This window comes from Lemur catta, chromosome 14 (assembly GCF_020740605.2).
Source record: "Lemur catta isolate mLemCat1 chromosome 14, mLemCat1.pri, whole genome shotgun sequence".
In the NCBI taxonomy this organism is placed as follows: Eukaryota; Metazoa; Chordata; class Mammalia; order Primates; family Lemuridae; genus Lemur; species Lemur catta.
The window spans coordinates 1,054,201-1,072,230 of NC_059141.1; the positions used below are offsets into that span (position 1 = coordinate 1,054,201).

The 18,030-nt window shown below is 53.6% G+C and overlaps 1 protein-coding gene and 1 pseudogene across 1 annotated transcript; both read left to right on the forward strand.

The window, feature by feature from the left end:
• Positions 1-1,697: 1,697 nt before the first annotated feature.
• Positions 1,698-1,797, forward strand: LOC123650482 (annotated as a pseudogene).
• Positions 1,798-4,008: 2,211 nt separating this feature from the next.
• BNIP3 (BCL2 interacting protein 3) lies at positions 4,009-16,811 on the forward strand. Its single transcript, XM_045568365.1, has 6 exons — positions 4,009-4,219; positions 11,010-11,160; positions 11,919-12,003; positions 13,514-13,620; positions 13,703-13,852; positions 15,983-16,811. Exons 1-6 carry the CDS (start codon positions 4,174-4,176, stop codon positions 16,026-16,028), a joined length of 585 nt encoding a protein of 194 aa, XP_045424321.1. The 5' UTR covers positions 4,009-4,173; the 3' UTR covers positions 16,029-16,811.
• The last annotated feature ends 1,219 nt before the right edge of the window (positions 16,812-18,030 follow it).

An 18,030-nucleotide genomic window follows, 5' to 3' on the forward strand; every position in this document is an offset into this window, starting at 1 on the left:
TCTCCCGCCCTCGGTGAGACAGGGCTCTCGTCCCCCAGCAGCCTGCGCCCTGCACGTGGGACCTCCAGAAGTGACTGGCGACGGTGGCGTTTGGAGTTGACAATGGGAATGATGGTAGCAATGGTCACAAGTCCTGCAGGTCAGGGATTCTCCCTGTCCAGGGCTCGGCAAGCCAAGGACAGACCTACCACATCCTCAGCTGGTTGGCACGGACGTTTCCGGTGAAAGGCTCCTGTGTGATGTTTGGCGTGTAACTTAGGGGCTCGGGGAACGAAGTGTCACAACTGCCAAAACACAGACGGCTCCTTCCTGTCACCTGTACCTGAATAAGGTTTCTCAGGACCCACATCCGCAAAAAGGGAAAATTAGGAACGAAAGATGCCAACCGCATCTCATTCTTAGTGACTACTTCCCAGCATCTCGGATCGTTACTTATTTTGCAGAACTGTGAAATGGTCATTATCAGAACATTAAGTCTATCAAAAAGAAATTTTTAAAGAATCTTAGGGTCCCAGGATATATTTTTTATTATGTTTAAATGTATATCCATAGGCATTTGACAGAAACGATTGATCAATAAAAGACTTTCTAAAATAAAAGATGCTACATTATGATAAATTATATGGGCCAGGCGCAGTGGTTCACGCCTGTAATCCTAGCACTCTGGGAGGCCAAGGCAGGAGGACAGTTTGAGCTCAGGAGTTTGAGATCAGCCTGAGCAAGAGCAAGAGCCCATCTCTACTAAAGATAATACAAGGAAATTAGCTGGACAACTAAAAATATATAGAAAAAATTAGCCGGGCATGGTGGCGCATGCCTGTAGTCCCAGCTACTCAGGAGGCTGAGGCAGGAGGATCACTTGAGCCCAGGAGTTTGAGGTTGCTGTGAGCTAGGCTGACACCACGGCACTCTAGCCAGGGCAACAGAGTGAGACTCTGTCTCAATAAAAAAAAAAATGAAAAAAAAGAAAAAAAATTATATGGAGACAGTATAAATTGACATGTAGGTTCAAGAAGAAAAATGAAAGATGTAAAAGTTCCTGCTAAAGGACGATTACTAATGTGTAATTGGATGATGGGACTATCAAATGACTTTGGTATTTAGCAGCCATTGTGTATGTTTAAAGTTTTTACAAAAAGTTTTATTAAATGTTAATAATTACAATATGTGAGAAATAACATCATTTGCAAACAGTCACATTTATGATGAAAAACCTAGATGTCTACTGAGAATATGGAAGAAGAATTTTGAAAAATTCTTCCAGAAAATACAGGAGGAAAAAAGTTTGGTGACCACTGCTTTAGAAAGTGACAATTTTTGCAAGGTAGGGAAGGTGAGAGGGGTGAGCCAATGGTTTCTTTCCTGTTTCCCAGTTCATTGTCCCTGGTTCCATGACCCGACCTGGGGCTCCCCTGGAACCACTGGAAACACACAGGCCCTTTGAAGGTTGTGCCTGGGGCCTACTGGTGGGGTCCTCCCAGGGAAGGAAGTTGCTGGAAGTTATAGAGAAACCAGGGTACAATAGAGACATTTGCACTTAAACATTTCTGGGTAACTGCCTGGAGAGACCTCGAGGGCCTATAAATCCACGTTTCGGGGAGCTGAGCAGGTTGCAGGATACGACAGTACACAAAAATCAATTGTATTTCTATACATTGGCAATGAACAAAAATGTAAAATTTAACAATATTATTTATGTGCTTGCTTCGGCAGCACATATACTAAAATTGGAATGATACAGCAAAGATTAGCATGGCCCCTGGGCAAGAATGACACAAAGAAAAAACAGTAGTGTTTACAATAGGGCCAGGTGGGTGCCTCATGCTGGAATCCCAGCACTGGGGGCCAAGGTGGCAACACTGCTTGAGGCCAGGAGTTCTAGACCAGCCTGGGAAACACAATGAGACCTCATCTCTACAAAAAAATTATTTTAATTAGCCAGGTGTGGTGGTGCCTGTAGTCCCAGCTACCCAGGACGCTGAGATGGGAGGATCGGGAGGCTGAGATGGGAGGATCGCTCTAGACAAAGGACTTGTATCTAGAATAAACAAAGAACTCTTAGAACTAAACAATAATAAAATCCAGTTAAAAAATAGACAAAAGATTTGAATAAATACTTCATTAAGGAAGACATACAAATGGCAAGTAAGTATATGAAAAGATGTCAACAATAGGGAAATGCCAATTAAAATCACAAAGAGATAAGAGTGGCTAAAATGGAAAGGACTGAGGAGACAGCCTGCAGGGTGTGGAGGTGCTGGGCCTCTCCCAGGCTGTTGGTGGGGTGTAAAATAGGACAAGCACTTTGGAAAACATTGTGACGGTTTCTTACAAAGCTAAATGTACACCCACTGTATGATCCAGCCGTTCCATTCCTAGTATTTCTTCATAACCAGGAGAAATGAAAGACCACGTATAGACAAAGACTCGTACATGAATGCTCGCGGCAGCTCTGTTAGAGGCAAAAACTGAAAACATTCCAAATGTCCATCAACAGGCAAACACAAACAAACGGTGGCACATCCCTACAGCGGAACGTACTTCCACTGTACGGAAAACTTTTCTCCAGAGATGAGGTCACACTCTGTCTGTCGCCCAGGCTGGTCCCGAACTCCTGGGCTCCGGAGATCCTCCCATTGCGGAAACCACAGGGACTTTCGGCCTGGGTCCCCTTGCTTGTGGCACAGAATAGCCAGTTTCTGGGACAGTGAGGATAGCCAAGGGAGAAAGGAAGTTTTTTTTTAGTTCAGGATACTATGGGGGTACAAGCATTTTGGTTACATGAAATGCATTTGCTTCGCTCAAGCCAGGGCCACAGTGTGTCTTTCCCCCACACAGTGTGCCCCGTCCCCATTAGCTGTGGGTTTACCCACCGCCTCACCTGACGGGCACCCAGTGTGTATTACTACCACTGAGCACCTTAGTGTGGGTCAGCTGGTGCCAGTCTGGTGGCGGGTACCTGTGGTGCTTGTGTTTCCATTCTCGCGATGCTTCACTTAGCAGAATGGGCTCCAGCTCCATCCAGGGTAGTACAGGAGGTGCTAGATCACCATTGCTGCTTATGGCTGAGTAGAACTCCATGGTGAACAGATACCACACTTTATTAATCCACTCATGTGTCGATGGGCACTTGGGTTGTGTCCACACCTTTGCAGTTGTGAATTGTGCTGCTATAAACATCCTAGTGCAGATGTCTTTTCTGTTTTTTTTTTGAGACAGAGTCTCGCTCTGTCGCCTGGGCTAGAGTGCCGTGACATCAGTCCAGCTTACAGCGACCTCAGACTCCTGGGGTCAAGCAATCCTCCTGCCTCAGCCTCCCGAGTAGCTGGGACTACAGGCACCACCATGCCAGGCTAATTTTTTTTTATTATTATTTTTTATTTATTTCAGCATATTATGGAGGTCCAAAAGTTCAGGTTACGTATATTGCCCTTACCTCCCCTTCCGCCCCCCATCAGAGCTTCCAGCGTGTCCATCCCCTAGATGGGGTGCATCGCACTTGTTGTGTGTGTACACCCATCCCCTGCCTCCCCAACATCTATCTGCCCGACACCCGATTAATGTTATTCCTAAATGTGCTCTTAGGTGATGATCAGTGAAACCAATTTGATGGTGACTGGCTAATTTTTTCTATATGTATGTTTTTAGTTGTCTGGCTAATTTCTTCCTATTGTTTTCGTAGAGACAGGCTCTCGCTCTTGCTCAGGGTGGTCTCGAACCCCTGAACTCAGCGGATCCGCCTGCCTGGGCCTCCCACAGTGCTGGGATGACAAGCGTGGACCACCGCGCCCCGCCCCTCCCCTCTCTTGCCCCGCCCCTCCTCTCTCTCGCCCCGCCCCTCCCTCGCCCCTCTCGCCCCGCCCACGCCCCTCCCTTGCCCCGCCCCGCGCCCCGCGCACGCGCCGCACGTGCCGCACGCGCCCCGCGTCCCCGCGCACGCGCAGGCCCCGCCCCGCAGCCAATGAGCGACGCCGTCGCCGCCGCCCGTCCCGCCCCCACTCCGTGTGCGCCCGGCCCGGCGGGTCGCTCAGTGCGGGGCGCTCGGCCGCGGCGCTGGTGCTCCCGCTGCGTCTCCCGCTGCGTCTCCCGCTCGGCTGCGGCCTCGTCTCCGCTGCGTCCTCGTCTCCCGCTGCGCGTCCCGCTCCGCACCGTCCCCGCTCCCCACCGTCCGCCATGTCGCAGAGCGGGGCCCCGGGGCTGCAGGAGGAGAGTCTGCAGGGTGAGGCCGGGCGGGCCCGGGGTGGATTCGGGGACCCCGGGGGGGAAGCCGGGGGGATCCGGGACAGCCGGGCCGGTCCTCCCTCCCCCCGGGCGCGCGGGGTCCGGCGGCGGCGGGGCCTGGTCCGGGCCTGCGACCCCGCCGGACCCGGGACCGCCCTGCGCGCGGACGCAGGCCCGAGCTCGGCGAGACGCGGCCGGGGCGCCCGTCCCGGGGCCGGCGACCTTCGTGTTCTCGGGGCCGGAGTTCTCGAGCCGGGGGCGCAGCGTGAACCGGCCTCGGAGGGCGAGTCTCTAGCCTGTGAGGTTTCTAGAACCTCGCACCCGATCGGCTCCGCCAGCTGCCGATTTCGGCGCTCAAAGTAGGATTTCCCTGGGCGGGACTGGCCGCGCTAACGCATCCTGTAGGGTCCATGATACAAAACAACCACATTTTTAAAAATCCTGTGCTTCAGGTTTTTCTCTTGAAATTTAAACATTTACTGATTCTTCCTTTGAAATAGATTAAGGGAGGTTTTTTTTGCTTTTCTCATAAAATGAGATCCAAAGAATATTTTGTAAACTTGTTGTGTAAAGTCCCCTTTTTCGAGTTGCCACGCTGGTTGTTTGTCACGTCTGCCTGTGGCCTGCGCTCGGCCGGTCTGGGAAGAGCCGTGCGGGCCAAGGGGCCACCGGGCTGCTGAGTCACGGGGCGACACGGCCGCCCCAGAGTCCGGGGGTTTCTGTCCCCCGTGCTGTGCCCTGTGTGGGAAGTGGCTGCACACGGGAAGGTGGGAGGGCTCCCGGGCCGTGTACGTGCGGCAGGGCACTTGTCCCCTGCCGGCCCCGCTCGCAGGAGGGGCCGCTTGTCACGTGGAGCCCGCAGCTGCCCTGCCAGGCGCGAGTCCGGCTTGGATTCGTGGCTGAGGCAGCACTTGCCCTGTCTGCCTGGCTCTGGTTCTGCTGCCGCTTGTTTACCTCTGCACTGAGCCTTGGGAGCTCCACCCACAGACGGAGCAGCAGACTTGGCCTTTGCTTGCACCCTCTGGGGCCAAATGCTTTTCTGCCCCGGAGGAGTTCACAGCAAAATGGGTTGATTCTGTTCCCTCTTATCTCTTGATAATTCCAAAGTTGTTGCTAGCAGGATGCTTGTGTTGGCCTTTCTTTTCCCCTGAGCTGCATTGCTCCTCAAGTGCAGGCGGGAGATCCAGGCTGTGGTGGTACCGCTCAGGGGTGGAGGGGCGCGTGGCTTCCCTGAGGGCCCTCTGTCTTCAGCTCAAGGGTGGCAGTTGAGTAAAGAGCTTGCCCTCCACTCTGAGGCTGCAGGGTAATGATGTAAGCCCCCCCCACGGCTGTATGTGCCACTGGTCAGATGGTTCTGTTGCCATAGGCAACCCCCATAGGCACAGTCGTGTGAGGAGCGGAAACACTAGTGTTTCTTTTGGAGGGGAGTGGGAGCATCGTGCACTTTCAGGATTTGAATGGGTTTCAGACATTTAGATTCTGGCCCAGCACCTGCATTTACAGACCGACACCGTGGAGTCCAGAGGTTAAGTGGAAGTGAGGCCAGCAGCAGCAGTTGGGGAGAAATCAGGCACTCAGCTAAAGGCCCATGGGGATGCCCGGAGCCCGAGTGACGGGAGCGCCTGAGCCCAGGGTCCAGGATCCCGGATCCGGGACAGCCTGGCAAAGGGAAGGTCCAGGGAAACTGAATCCTGTTGGAAGCCAGTAACCTGGATTATCTGCCAGGTGACTAGAGGCTGACAGTCACTTGACAGTCAAGTCTCTTTCGGTCCTCTCCCACCTGCCCTGAGAAGCTTTTAAGTGTAAACAGCAGTTTCTGAACACCTGTCCTCACAGAGGAAGCAGCCCTTCCTCGGGGTGTCAGTTCCCTCATGCTCAGCAGCTGTGAGGCCTCCGCAGGGTCTCTGCACTGCTCCTTCTGACTTTCTCCCTGGTCCCTGCCGGCTGTGTGGGACCCCTGCCATCCCGGGGGCAGTGGGTTTCAGCCCTGGCCTCATGCCTAGAGCTTTTTCGGTGACTTGCCTGGGTTCCACCCTGGCATTCCGAATCAGCATTTTGGGAGTGGGTGGGGCTGGACTTGGGGGCGTGGAAAAGCACCAGGCGGTTCTCCCTTCGCCCAGGGGGATCTGCACCTCCAACTAGGGTATGTGGATGGCCTGTGCACGTGGGCCCCGAGCTCATGCTCCAGGCGGGGCTCTGCTGGCTGTGGTCAGTGAGTCGGCGCTGGGGTGGAGGCCAGCGGTGAGGCGGTCTCGGTAGAGGCAGGAGGTCAGATGAATTTTTTTTTCCTTTTTTAAATGAGAGAATAAATGGAAACTAAAATGGATTAAGAACTTAAAAGTGTTGGATTGCATTTGATTTGTAAGTCAGACCTATCACTTTTTTCCGGAATGTGATTTAAATATTCGTCGTAGCTAGGCTTTCTGCTAATCTCTACCTTGTTTGGAGGGAGGTTAAGATTTACTTGCTGTGTATCTGGTTAGCAATGTAAATTTTAAGTGAGGAGGGGGACATACAAAAATTAGGGATGGGGGCCAGGGGCGGTCGCTCACACCTGTGATCCTACCAGTCTGGGAGGCTAAGGCGGGAGAATTGTTTGAGGTCAGGAGTTCGAGACCAGCCTGAGCAAGAGTGAGGCTCCGTCTCTACTAAAAATAGAAAAATTAGCTGGGCAGGATGGCGCACACCTATAGTCCCAGCTACTCTGGAGGCTGAGGCAGGAGGATCACCTGAGCCCTGGTGTTGGAGGCCGCAGTGAGGTGTGATGACACCACTGCATTCTGTTAGGGTGACATTGAGTGTCTCTGGAAAAAACAAAAAAATCAGGAATGGGGGCTTTTCCTTGGATCAGCAATACCACCAACTTTCTGGGCCCTGATTATACTGAAGTTATTTGAAAGAAATTAGTTGTGATTATGAGGAAGTTTTCTAAGGTCACTAAGCACCTTTAATCCCCTTCTTTCTTACTTAAAAAGACGAATGATCCTAGTTAACTGGCATGTAGGTATTGTAGCACGGTTTAGCATACGTATAAGTGTTAACAGCATACATGTTTTTCATTTTCCAGGAAATGTACTTTCCTGCCCAGTTGTTGCAGGTTAATAATAAAACTCTTGTCCCTTAGTAAATCACTCCCTGGAGTACAACTTTTGGACCCAAAGATTTTAGCTGCAGACAATCCAGAATGGGATTTTTCTTTCTCAGGGATGTTTAGGACTCTGTGATTTTATAACGGTTTTATAAACAAAGCTCTACTGTGGCCAATGTGAGGGAATTAAGAGGCGAGGCCTTAAGAGGTGGTTAGGCCATGGGGGCTTTAGGCCACGGGGGCTCCACCCTTGTGAAGGGGTTTGGATGCCTTTAAGGGGCCCTTCTGCCATGTGAGGGGACAGCAGGAAGGCCCTCGCCAGACCCTGGTGTCGGTGCCTTGGTCTTGGACTTCTTGGTTTCCAGAACTGTGAGAAATAAAGTTCTGTTCTGTTCTGTGTAAGTGACCCGTGGTGTGGGATCCTGCCACAGCAGCACAGATGGATCACAGCAGGGCTGAGCTTGTGTCCCGGAGTCTCCAGTCGCCCCTGCGGGATGCGGTAGGATTGGTCTTTGATCCTAGTTCCTGGCGCAGAGTGCCTAAACCCTGGGGATTTCAGAGTGACGAGTGTCTTTTGTCACTCATAAGGAGCCTCTTTGGAATACGCTACTCTGAGCGGGGCACCAGGACAGTTGGCTGTTCTGAACTGTATTTTTTTTTTTTTTCTTAAATTTATTTTTAAGTGTAGTGTGGTTCTTGCTTTATTATAAATGAAGAGTCAATTAAAGGTACAATCATTTATCAGATAAACTATTCTTTTATCACTGAATTGATTTTCCACCTTTCCATACTGGATTCTATTTCTAGATTCTATCCCAGACTACTCAACCATTTGCCTACACTATTGTAGTAATACTCACTTACAATATAGTAGCTTTACGATAAGTTAAAATTTTGGTTTTCAGTAAGTACAATTCAAATATTCCACTAAAAAGAGGACTATGACATTTCTTGGTTGAGGTGAAAGACAATAGGATATCTTCTAGGTAAAGTGTAAGGCTCTGCAGACAAATGTTAACTATTGTCATCTTAAAAATGAACACAGAGAAAAAGAATATTGGGCTTGAAAGGCTGGACTTTTCTCTTTAAATGACCATTCCTAGTGTAGGGACTGAGGGCAGCGGACCCGGTGCCCGTCCCCAGCACTGGTGTGGCAGACGGGGCGGGGAGAGGGTCCCTCAAAGTGCTGCCCCCAGGAACCGAGGAGTCAGTTCTGTGTCGCAGGACAGACTTGGGAAGAAGGGCTGGGAAGGGAAGGCCGGCAAGACAGCTCGGAGCAGAGGAGGCTGCGGAGGCTGCGGAGGCCGGGGCGGGTGCTGGCTCCCTTGTGAAGGCGGCTGGGGGTTTCCTAGTGTTCCGGGAGCCGCAGCGCGGCCGCGTCAGAGCCGGGTGGCAGCCGGAGAGCACTGGGTGGCAGTGTGGCCTCCCTCACTGCCGTGTCCCTGGATTGTGTCTTTTAAACTGGCAAACATAAGTGCGGTGTTTTCCTGAGTTCCATGGGTTCTAGCAAATTATTGAACCTGAGGGGGCGTATGAGAACCCCTAAATACGTAGCTGCCCGCGCAGAGTGGGGACCTGGATGCCACATTGTCGGCTTTCGTCTGAAGTGGGGCGGTCTTGTGGCACTGAGCCCTTCACTTGGGCATCTGCTGCTCGCGCCTGGTGGTCAGAGCTGCGGTTGGTGTGGAGAATGGGCGCCCACACCTGGTGTCAGGCGTGGTGTGGAGGGAAGGACCCCGTACCCCAAACCCCACGTGTGTCAGACACCTCGAGAGGGCCGAGCAGCACCTGAACTTAGTGGATTGGGCCGGGCCCGGACTCTGAGCCACAGACGGGGCCTGGAAGAATGGAACGGCCGTGGCCCTATTGTGGGGAGGGCGGGCGCTGGCGAAGGACTGTCACGGTTCGAGTTTTGTGACGCTGGTCAGCGTGTGTGGCCTGTGCGGTCGAGAGCGTCTGCGAGGGTGCCGTTGTGTGCGGGCCTCGGGCAGCGCGGCCTGGGCTTCCCTCCAGTGACCCCCGGCCCTGCCTTCCCGGGCACTGGTGACACGCTTCACGTCGGCCAGGACAGCGTGCGGCCATGCGAGAGGCTGAAGAGAAAAATCACGTGTTCATTTGAAAATTGGTGTCACTGTTGCGCTAGCAGCTTACCGGGGGCTCCTGGTGGCGGGAGCTGCAAATCTCCATTTCATGCCGGGGCCTTCGCTGTGCCTGAGATGCATGCGCTGCGGCGAGTGGCGCCCTGAGGCCGGGCCCGGCCTCCCGGGGAGCGGGCCGGTGAGACGCACGGCCGCCTGCCTTGCTGCCGGTGCACACGATGGCTCCACGAGCAGGCGGCTCCGGTTCCCCGCAGTTGCGTGGTGCCGCTTGGCACCTGTTGGGTTAAGGACAGGCAGCAGCTCAGGATGGTTATTGTACTTAATAAAATTATAGTGAAACAAAAATAGTTCAGTTTTCCTAGATGTAAGTCCTCTGGTCTCCTGCAGGCTGCCTGCACCCTCCCCCGCAGCAGCCGCCCCCGGCACCGGCACCGCAGGGCTCTCCGGCTCCCTCTGGCAGGGCTCTCTCGGGCAGGGCAGGGCAGGGCAGGGCAGGGCAGGGCAGGGCTCTCTCCGGCTCCCTCTGGCAGGGCAGGGCAGGGCAGGGCTCTCTCCGGCAGGGCGGTCTCGGGTAAACAGACCTGCCACGCAGTGGCGCTGTCTCACCCCGGAGCAGACCGAGCATGTGTGTGCAGTGCTTTCTGGCGGGAGGTGTGCGGACGCCGTGTTCCACGGGTGGTGTTTGTTTCTGAGCACACGTAAAAATTAAATGCAGGTGGATTTTAAATGTAAATGTCAAAACAGCAGAGTTGTTTGAAAAGAACAGAACATCCTGAGCTTAGGAAGGGATTGCCAAATTCGACTGAATTAAGATCAAGAACTCTGTATGTCAGAGGATACGAGAGTGAAGAGGCTCACCAGGGGCAACATCAGCCGGAATGTACTTAAACGAAGGAAACCGAATCTGGGGACATAGAGGAGGAAGACAGTGGAGAGGAATGAGGGATTTGAGCAACCAGGTTCAAAAAGATGCATCCAGATGGCCGGTACACACACAAAGTGTTCAGCTCATGAGAAATCAGAAATGCCACACAAGACAAGCCATGGCGAGTGCGGGTCCTCCCCAGAGGTCTTTCTGGGGGTCCCCGAGGGCACCTCGCTCTCCACAGGCCACTGCAGTCAGAAGTGGCCTTGGCTCTGCTCAGAGCAGGTCAGCCCGATCCCTGACGTCCACACTGCGGTCACGAGTGACCCTTGCAGGGCCTGGCGCCAGCATGCGGGGCGGGGTGCGGGGCAGGTGGCAAGGGAGAGCCCAGGCCTTTTAAAGAAAACGGTAAACCCTTAAGCTTACGTTGGCATCGGCCTTTTCTTTTAAAAGTTGAGCACAAGAAAGCGTTCTGACTGATTCTGGTGGCACAGCAGACTGAGGGGACGTTTGCTGGGGACAGAGCAGACACAGGTGCATGGTTTCAGCAGGGGCTTCCCTCCTGTGCCCAGAGAGTGACAGCAGACCAGTGACTGTCAGAAAAGGGCCGAAGTGGGCGTGAGGGCACCGTGTGGCTGTCGGTGCCTCTGGAGGTGGAAGGGTGGGCCGGGGCCGGTTAGGGTCAGGTTCCGGAGTGGCTGGAAGCTCAGACTCTGCCCTGGGTCTGTCCCGCCAGGCTCCTGGGTGGAGCTGCACTTCAGCAACGGTGGCAACGGGAGCAGCGTGCCGGCCTCGGTGTCTCTTTATAATGGTGACATGGAGAAAATACTGCTGGATGCCCAGCATGAGTCCGGACGGAGCAGCTCCAAGAGCTCTCACTGTGACAGGTAGGTGTGAGTGTCACACTGCCCGTGTCCCCGAGCTCTCACTGTGACAGGTAGGTGTGAGTGTCACACTGCCCGTGTCCCCGAGCTCTCACTGTGACAGGTAGGTATGAGCGTCACACTGCCCGTGTCCCCGAGCTCTCACTGTGACAGGTAGGTGTGAGCATCACACTGCCCGTGTCCCCGAGCTCTCACTGTGACAGGTAGGTGTGAGCGTCACACTGCCCGTGTCCCCGAGCTCTCACTGTGACAGGTAGGTGTGAGTATCCTGAACCCTGCAGAGCTGCTGAGGATGGGGTGTGGGCCAGGTTTGGGGGTGTCCGCCGCTGCAGTCCTTGCCATCGGTGCGAGGACGTGACCTGGAGCTCTGTCTGTGGCAGGACCACATGAAAGCCTGGGAGCAAACAGACAACAAACAGCCCCGTCCTGTCAGCCACCTTTGTAAAGTGGGTCACGTCCGCAGGGTTCCTGGTTAGCGGAGCCCAGGCAACGTAGCTGAGTTAGTGACCAAAGGTCAGGGAGGGCTGTGTGACAGACCACACAGGCGGCAGGTGACAGAGCCAGCCACCCGCCAGCTGTTCTTGCCTCCTCCGTAGGAGATGCCTTCTGAAGGACCAGGGGACAGTTGGGCCTGGCTCACGCGGGGCGGAGGGTGAGAGCCCTTCCCCAGAGACAGTCCCCCTGCCGTTGGGGCTTGGCTTCTGCTGACAGCATGTTAACGTGACGTTCTGTTCTTCTCTTCTGTTCCATCCCTGTCAAAGCCCGCCGCGCTCACAGACACCACAGGACATCAACAGAGCTTCCGAAACAGACACCCACAGCATCGGAGAGAAAAACAGCTCTCAGGTGAGCGGGAAGAAGGTGCAGCTGTGAGCACCTGTGATCTCCTGGCACAGGGAACGGTGTTAAATGTAACTGAGCACACTCTGGCTTTAAGGGTGTCCCTGCCCTTTCTTTCTGTAACTGTGTGGGTGGGACATGGCAGCACACGGCTTCACCCCCAGCTGGCTGGGGTCCCCAGGCGCAGCGTGGGCCCCTGCCCTGCGTGTATCCAGGGGCCCTTGAGGGCCGTGGGGTCCCTCGTGTCTGCAGCCTGAGCGAGTGGCTGGCCGCTGGGAAGGGTGGCTGAGGGCCAGTGACTGGGTCGTGTCTCTCCCTCTTCTGGGCTGTGGGCTGGGCAGAGTGGATTTTACTGTCCGTGAGCTGCTTGGGTCGGGCGTCACCCGCAGGGTCGTGCAAGGCCCTTCTGCCCTGTGGTGTGAGGGATGGAGGTGCCCCCCAGCAGGCCTCGCGCCTGCCTGCCAGGGTCACACCCACCGTGCTAGGACCCGGCGCTGACGGCGCTCGGCTGGTTAAGCATCAGTAGCTCTCAGCCCGGTCATTCCCTGTGTGGTCACTGCTCTGACGTGAACTTGGTGTTTAACGGGCCTCACTCGTCAGGCACTTAGCGTTGTTGTGGGGCCACAAAACCTCCTGCAGGTGGCAGTCTGAGGAAAAAGTGTACCTGGCTTTTTGCCTTAATTTTCCAGGAATTTTTCCTGTATTTATTTCCAAAGCTGTCTTAGGAAGTGTGGGCCCCTCGGGGCCAGTCCCCCCCCTCCTGTGCTAGTTTTCCCTGAGGCCGCCTTCACCGGGGCCTCGTCATCCGGGCTTTCTCGGGGACATCGCCCGGCCCCACCAGGACTCCCTAGGTCTCCGCGGTGCAGTAGGGCCCGCTGTGGGCGCACCCTGGCGTCGGGGCCCAGGCCTGGCTTTGGTGCACCCAGACGTTTGGCAGGTTGGGTAATTAATTCTAGAGTGTTTTCACTATTTCAAACGATTTTTCTCCCCTGTTTTAAAAAGGAATTACATGTGCAGGTATAGAATTGTGAAAATCCAAAAAAAGTAGAGAAAAACACTTACAATCCCACATTTTAAAATGCTTTTTAATTAATATTCTGTCCTGTTACGTAACTTGGAAAGTACGACAGGAATTGTAGTTAGATAAATTTCTGCCTTTTCCTGCTGCTTACCCGAGAGCATCTTTCAAACCTGCCGAGCAGCAGCCGCTCCTGGGCCACACCCTGAGCCACTGTAGGTGCCTTTCTTCTGTCACAGCCAGTGCTGTCCTCACGTCTCTGTCTTCAGGTCACGCCAGCTCCTCAGGGCGGTGTTCGCAGCCCTGGGTGCCACTGGAGCCTCAGAGACCCGCGGGGCGTGGTCTGTCCCCAGGGCCGGGCGCGTGACGGCCCTTGGTCCCCGAGAGCAGGAGTGGCCCTGGGTGTAGCTCGCTGGTCTAAAGCTCCGGTGGGAGGAGGGTGCTTTCTGGTGTGGATGTGATCATTCAGTCTGCTTAAATTGCTCTGCTTTATCGCAGTCTGAGGAAGATTACGTTGAGAGGAGGAAAGAAGTTGAGAGCATCTTGAAGAAAAGCTCAGACTGGATATGGGATTGGTCAAGTCGGCCAGAAAATATTCCCCCCAAGTGAGTGTTTTCGGGATCGGCGGGACCTGGGCTCTTCCTTTGGCAGAGGGGCGCTGACCGGCTCGGGCGTGTCCCCACACAGGGAGTTCCTCTTCAAGCACCCGAGGCGCACGGCCACCCTCAGCATGAGGAACACGAGCGTCATGAAGAAAGGGGGCATATTCTCGGCCGAGTTCCTGAAGGTTTTCCTTCCGTCTCTGCTGCTCTCTCATCTCCTGGCCATTGGATTGGGGTAGGTGACGTCACTGCTCCTGGCACAGCGTGTCTGGGGGTGGTTCACTCTCAGTGATTATTTTTAAATGTTCTAGTGAGGTCGGGGGGTGAGTCACAGTTGGTGTGTTTTCACAAACATGCCCACGAGGTCACATCTGGGTCAGGGGCAGAGCGGCTGCAGCCCCGGCAGGGCCCCCCCCTCCAGGGCTCCCCACTGGGCGGCCTTGCCGAGGTTCCCCTGAGGAGGCCGCCTGTCGTGGCCCGTCGTGTCGTGGGGCCGGAGCAGGAGTGCTGTATCCACGTCCCTGTCCGTGTCGCGCGTGGTCTACTCAGTCTGTCTGTGGGCTCCGCCTTGGACTGGCCCCGCCGACTGTGCGGAGGGTCTTGGTGACTCGGCTCTCGCTGTGGGGCAGGGTCGTTCTGTTTAGCTGCCAGCAGTGTTGGAAAAAGTGAGGTTTCCGGTATTCTGGCTTCTGGTACTAAGTAGCTCTGCAGAAAACAGCGGGAGACCAGGTGGGTGCGGCTGTGGCTGTGAAGTCCTCGGTGGAGCCGCTGAGGGGCAGGGCAGGGCGCCAAGGGTGCCCGGGGCCTCTCCTCGCCCACGCCTGTCTCCGTCCAGGCGGGGGCCTCGCCAGCCTGCTGTGGGACAGGCGGGGATGCTGCCGTGGGCTCGGGGCCGCACTGGGCTTCTGTCTGGGGCAGGAGGAGGCGGGCGAGACAGCTGTCGCACAGCCGCCTCTCCCCAGAGGCAGCTCTGTGGCACACGGGGCTGGTCTGTTTTCTGTCTTGGGGCACATGGGGCCTTGGGGGTCTCCGAGCAGGCTACACCCAGCTCTGTAGCTCTGGGGGAGGTGACAGCATAGTTCCCTTCCCGACCTCGGCTCTGGACCCCAGACCCAGGGGATCCACACAGATGTCACCTTGTTCAAGATGGAGCTCAGTCCATTCGGTTTCCTGGGCCAGGCCCTGGGTGTCCCCTTGTCCCCAGCTCGTGCCCCCCAACCCCCGCGCGTGGCTGTCCCTGGGCTCGTACCTGCTCTCGCCGACAGCCCCGTTGCCTTTACTGTGGCCAGTGCGTCCGTGGCACTGTGGAGTCTGTTAGAGACTGGTCTCCAGAGCCTTTTCCAGAACGAGCAAGCAGAATCTCTGGGTTTTAAACGTCCGGCTCAGGCCTTCTTTTCAGGGTGGAGCTCTGCAGCCCCTGCCAGAGTCTCGGAGCCTGATGGTGCCATCCGCCCTCCGCCCCCAAGCCCTCAGCAGCCTCCCAATTAGTAGGCACGTCAGACTGATGAACATCTACGGGGGAAGATCCGCCCCGGAAACCTCCCAGGCTGTGCTCCTCAGCCTGAATCCGGCTGCCAGGCTGCTGTTCCTGTCCCCTCTCCTGGAGCCCGTCCTGCCTCCCCGAGGGATGCCTGCTGCGTTAGCTCGAGCAGTGCCGTGGGAAGCGTCCCTGACACCCCTGCGGCAGGGCTGGGGCACCTGGACTGCGAGGCGGGGCTTTTCAGGGACGCAAAGGCAGGTTGGCTGGTCTCTCAATACACCTGCATTTAGCGCAGGGCACTGTGAGAATGTAGTTGGCTGTTTTTCTAAATTAGATCAATATAAAATACACACTGATGAATAAAACATTTGATAAAAGAGTACAGCTGGCCGGGCGCGGTGGCTCACGCCTGTAATCATAGCACTCTGGGAGGCCAAGGTGGGAGGATTGTTTCAGCTCAGGAGTTCGAGACCAGCCTGAGCAAGAGCAAGACCCCATCTCTAACTAAAAAAAAAAATAGAAATCATTTGGACAACTAAAAATATATATATAAAAAATTACCCAGGCATGGTGGCACGTGCCTGTACTCCCAGCTACTCGGGAGGCTGAGGCAGGAGGATGGCTTGAGCCCAGGAGTTTGAGGTTGCTGTGAGCTAGGCTGATGCCACGGCACTCACTCTAGCCCGGGCAACAGAGTGAGACTCTGTCTCAAAAAAAAAAAAAAAAAAAAAAGATTACAGCTTTGTCACAAATTTTTCATAGTATGGATTGAATGGCCAGTCCCCTTCCATAAGCTAATAACCACAGTGATTCCCTGTTTCTGTTGTGCAGAATCACTCAGGAATGGCAACACGACATTAACTACTGATTACTTTTTCTGTTAAGGATCTATATCGGAAGGCGTCTGACAACCTCCACCAGCACCTTTTGATGAAGAATCGGAATCCGGCTTTGTTCGTGTAGCGGGGATTTGTATCTGAGCTTGCAGCAGAGCTGAGGAGCCACCATGGTCCTTGGGTGGCGGCATAGCTTGTGTTTATTTGTTCTGTGAATGCTGCGTTTCTTTTAGTGAAATGAAAGAATAGACACTAAAACCATGCTGACCTGTAAGTATACCTATGGGATCAATTAATAAGCATGTCAGACTGATTAATATCTACTGTAACAATTCGGTAGTCAATTTTATTTGGATATTAGATACTAAATATAAACAATTTTAATATACTAGTTATCATATATATAGTATTTTAAAAATTACCTGTAACCTTAATTCAGTTAAAACACTTTCTATTTCAAAAGAATGGATAACATTGATACTACAATTACTACTTTAAGGGGTTTGTCTAAAGTAAATATTGTGGCCTTATATCTAACCTATTGTAGAACACACTGAGGGGACGCAGTTGTCTGCAAAGATAACACGCAGCTGTGCCCGTTGTTCTTAGGTAGTGACCAGAAATTGGGGACAGCTGCCCCGCCCTGGACAGTCGCCCTGTGACCTGGGCTGGCAGTGCAGGGACCGCAGCGTCTGGGTGGTGGCGTCTGTCCGAGGCTCCTGCTCCGAGTCTCAGGGTGCTCTGTCACCCTGGGCTGCCGGTTAGCCTGTTGTTTGCGCTCAGCTCGTGTGCTCTTGAGTTTGCTTTATTCTGAGTAAATCTGTGTCTACTGCAAAAGACTGGAAAATGAAAAAAATAAATGTTTGCCAAATCCTTCAGAGATTGCTGTATTTACATATTGTTAAGAACCAAATGTCATAATTACTTCTTGATTAAACCAGGCCTGTCTCTCAGTATTACTTTCGTTATCTAGATATTCTGTAGCATGACTGTATCTGCCATTTTGTTTTACCTTTCCACACTTAATTCAGATGTGGTAAAATAAAATCTAACATTTTAATTTTTTATTAGGAGGGTCTTGCTCTGTTGCCCAGCCTGGTCTTGAACTCCTGGCCTCAAGTGACCAGCCACCTTGACCTCCAAAAGTGCTAGGATTACAAGCATGATCCACCATGCCTGGCCCTTAACATTTTAATTTTTCAAAAATCTCTATTTAGCTGTAAACTATTACCTTGGAAGCAGTACTTTATAAGCCTTTCATTTGGAGAAAGCTGATAGCAATGGCACCAGAATTCTTAAATTTACCCTCATGATGCTCTGTGAGGTCAGTGAATCACACTGGCCCAGCGAAGTCCCTTTTGCTTCAGAGCCAGTGTGCGGCTCACACCACACATCGATGGGGTGTCGGCACCCACAGAGCTCCGAGGGTCCCTGCCCGCCTGTGGTGTGGGCACCGGGGGCACGTGCCAGTCACGTCTGCCCCTCCCTGGCGGCGTTGGCTGAGCTGACGGAGTGCTGTGGGTAAGTGCGATGGGGGAGAGAGTCAAGTTTTCTAGGGGATATTTTTTGTTAGACTGACATCACGGTATACATTTTACTCATTTGAAATGAAACAAGCTCAACACATATCTGTGCATACCTGTCTGTGTCTATATTGTACGTACAGTTGTTACCTGTCAGGTAGGAAAACGGCAATATGATAGTTGAGCCTTTCTTGAATAGCTTTTGCAAAATAGCCTATCTTTCTTTCTACTGTGAACACAAGTAACTGGCCACACCATTATTCATCTTACTTTTTGAGTAGTCGGTTTACAAAACGTTTGACATAATCCAAATAATTCTGTCTCAAAAAGTTAACACTTGGCCACCACTTATCAGTAAGTGCAGTTTCCTGATGCAGTTTGCACTGACCACAGAGCACGAGCTGGCAGACTGTAGCACGTGACACCCACACCTGGCTAGGCATGGACGTGGCTCTGGCCCTGGAGGGGGATTGGGCAATGCCTTAAAAGCCACGTAAGTACTTTTCTTTGGGCCCAAACCCCACTTCTAGGCATTTACCCCCAAGATGATAAACCTATAAATTTTAAATTAAAG

Coding starts and splice junctions, on each gene's coding strand:
- BNIP3 (XM_045568365.1), top strand. CDS start 4,174: ATGTCGCAGAGCGGGGCCCCGGGGCTGCAGGAGGAGAGTCTGCAGG. Junction 11,161..11,918: donor AAGAGCTCTCACTGTGACAG/GTAGGTGTGAGT, acceptor TCCCTGTCAAAG/CCCGCCGCGCTCACAGACAC. Junction 13,853..15,982: donor CTCCTGGCCATTGGATTGGG/GTAGGTGACGTC, acceptor TTTTCTGTTAAG/GATCTATATCGGAAGGCGTC.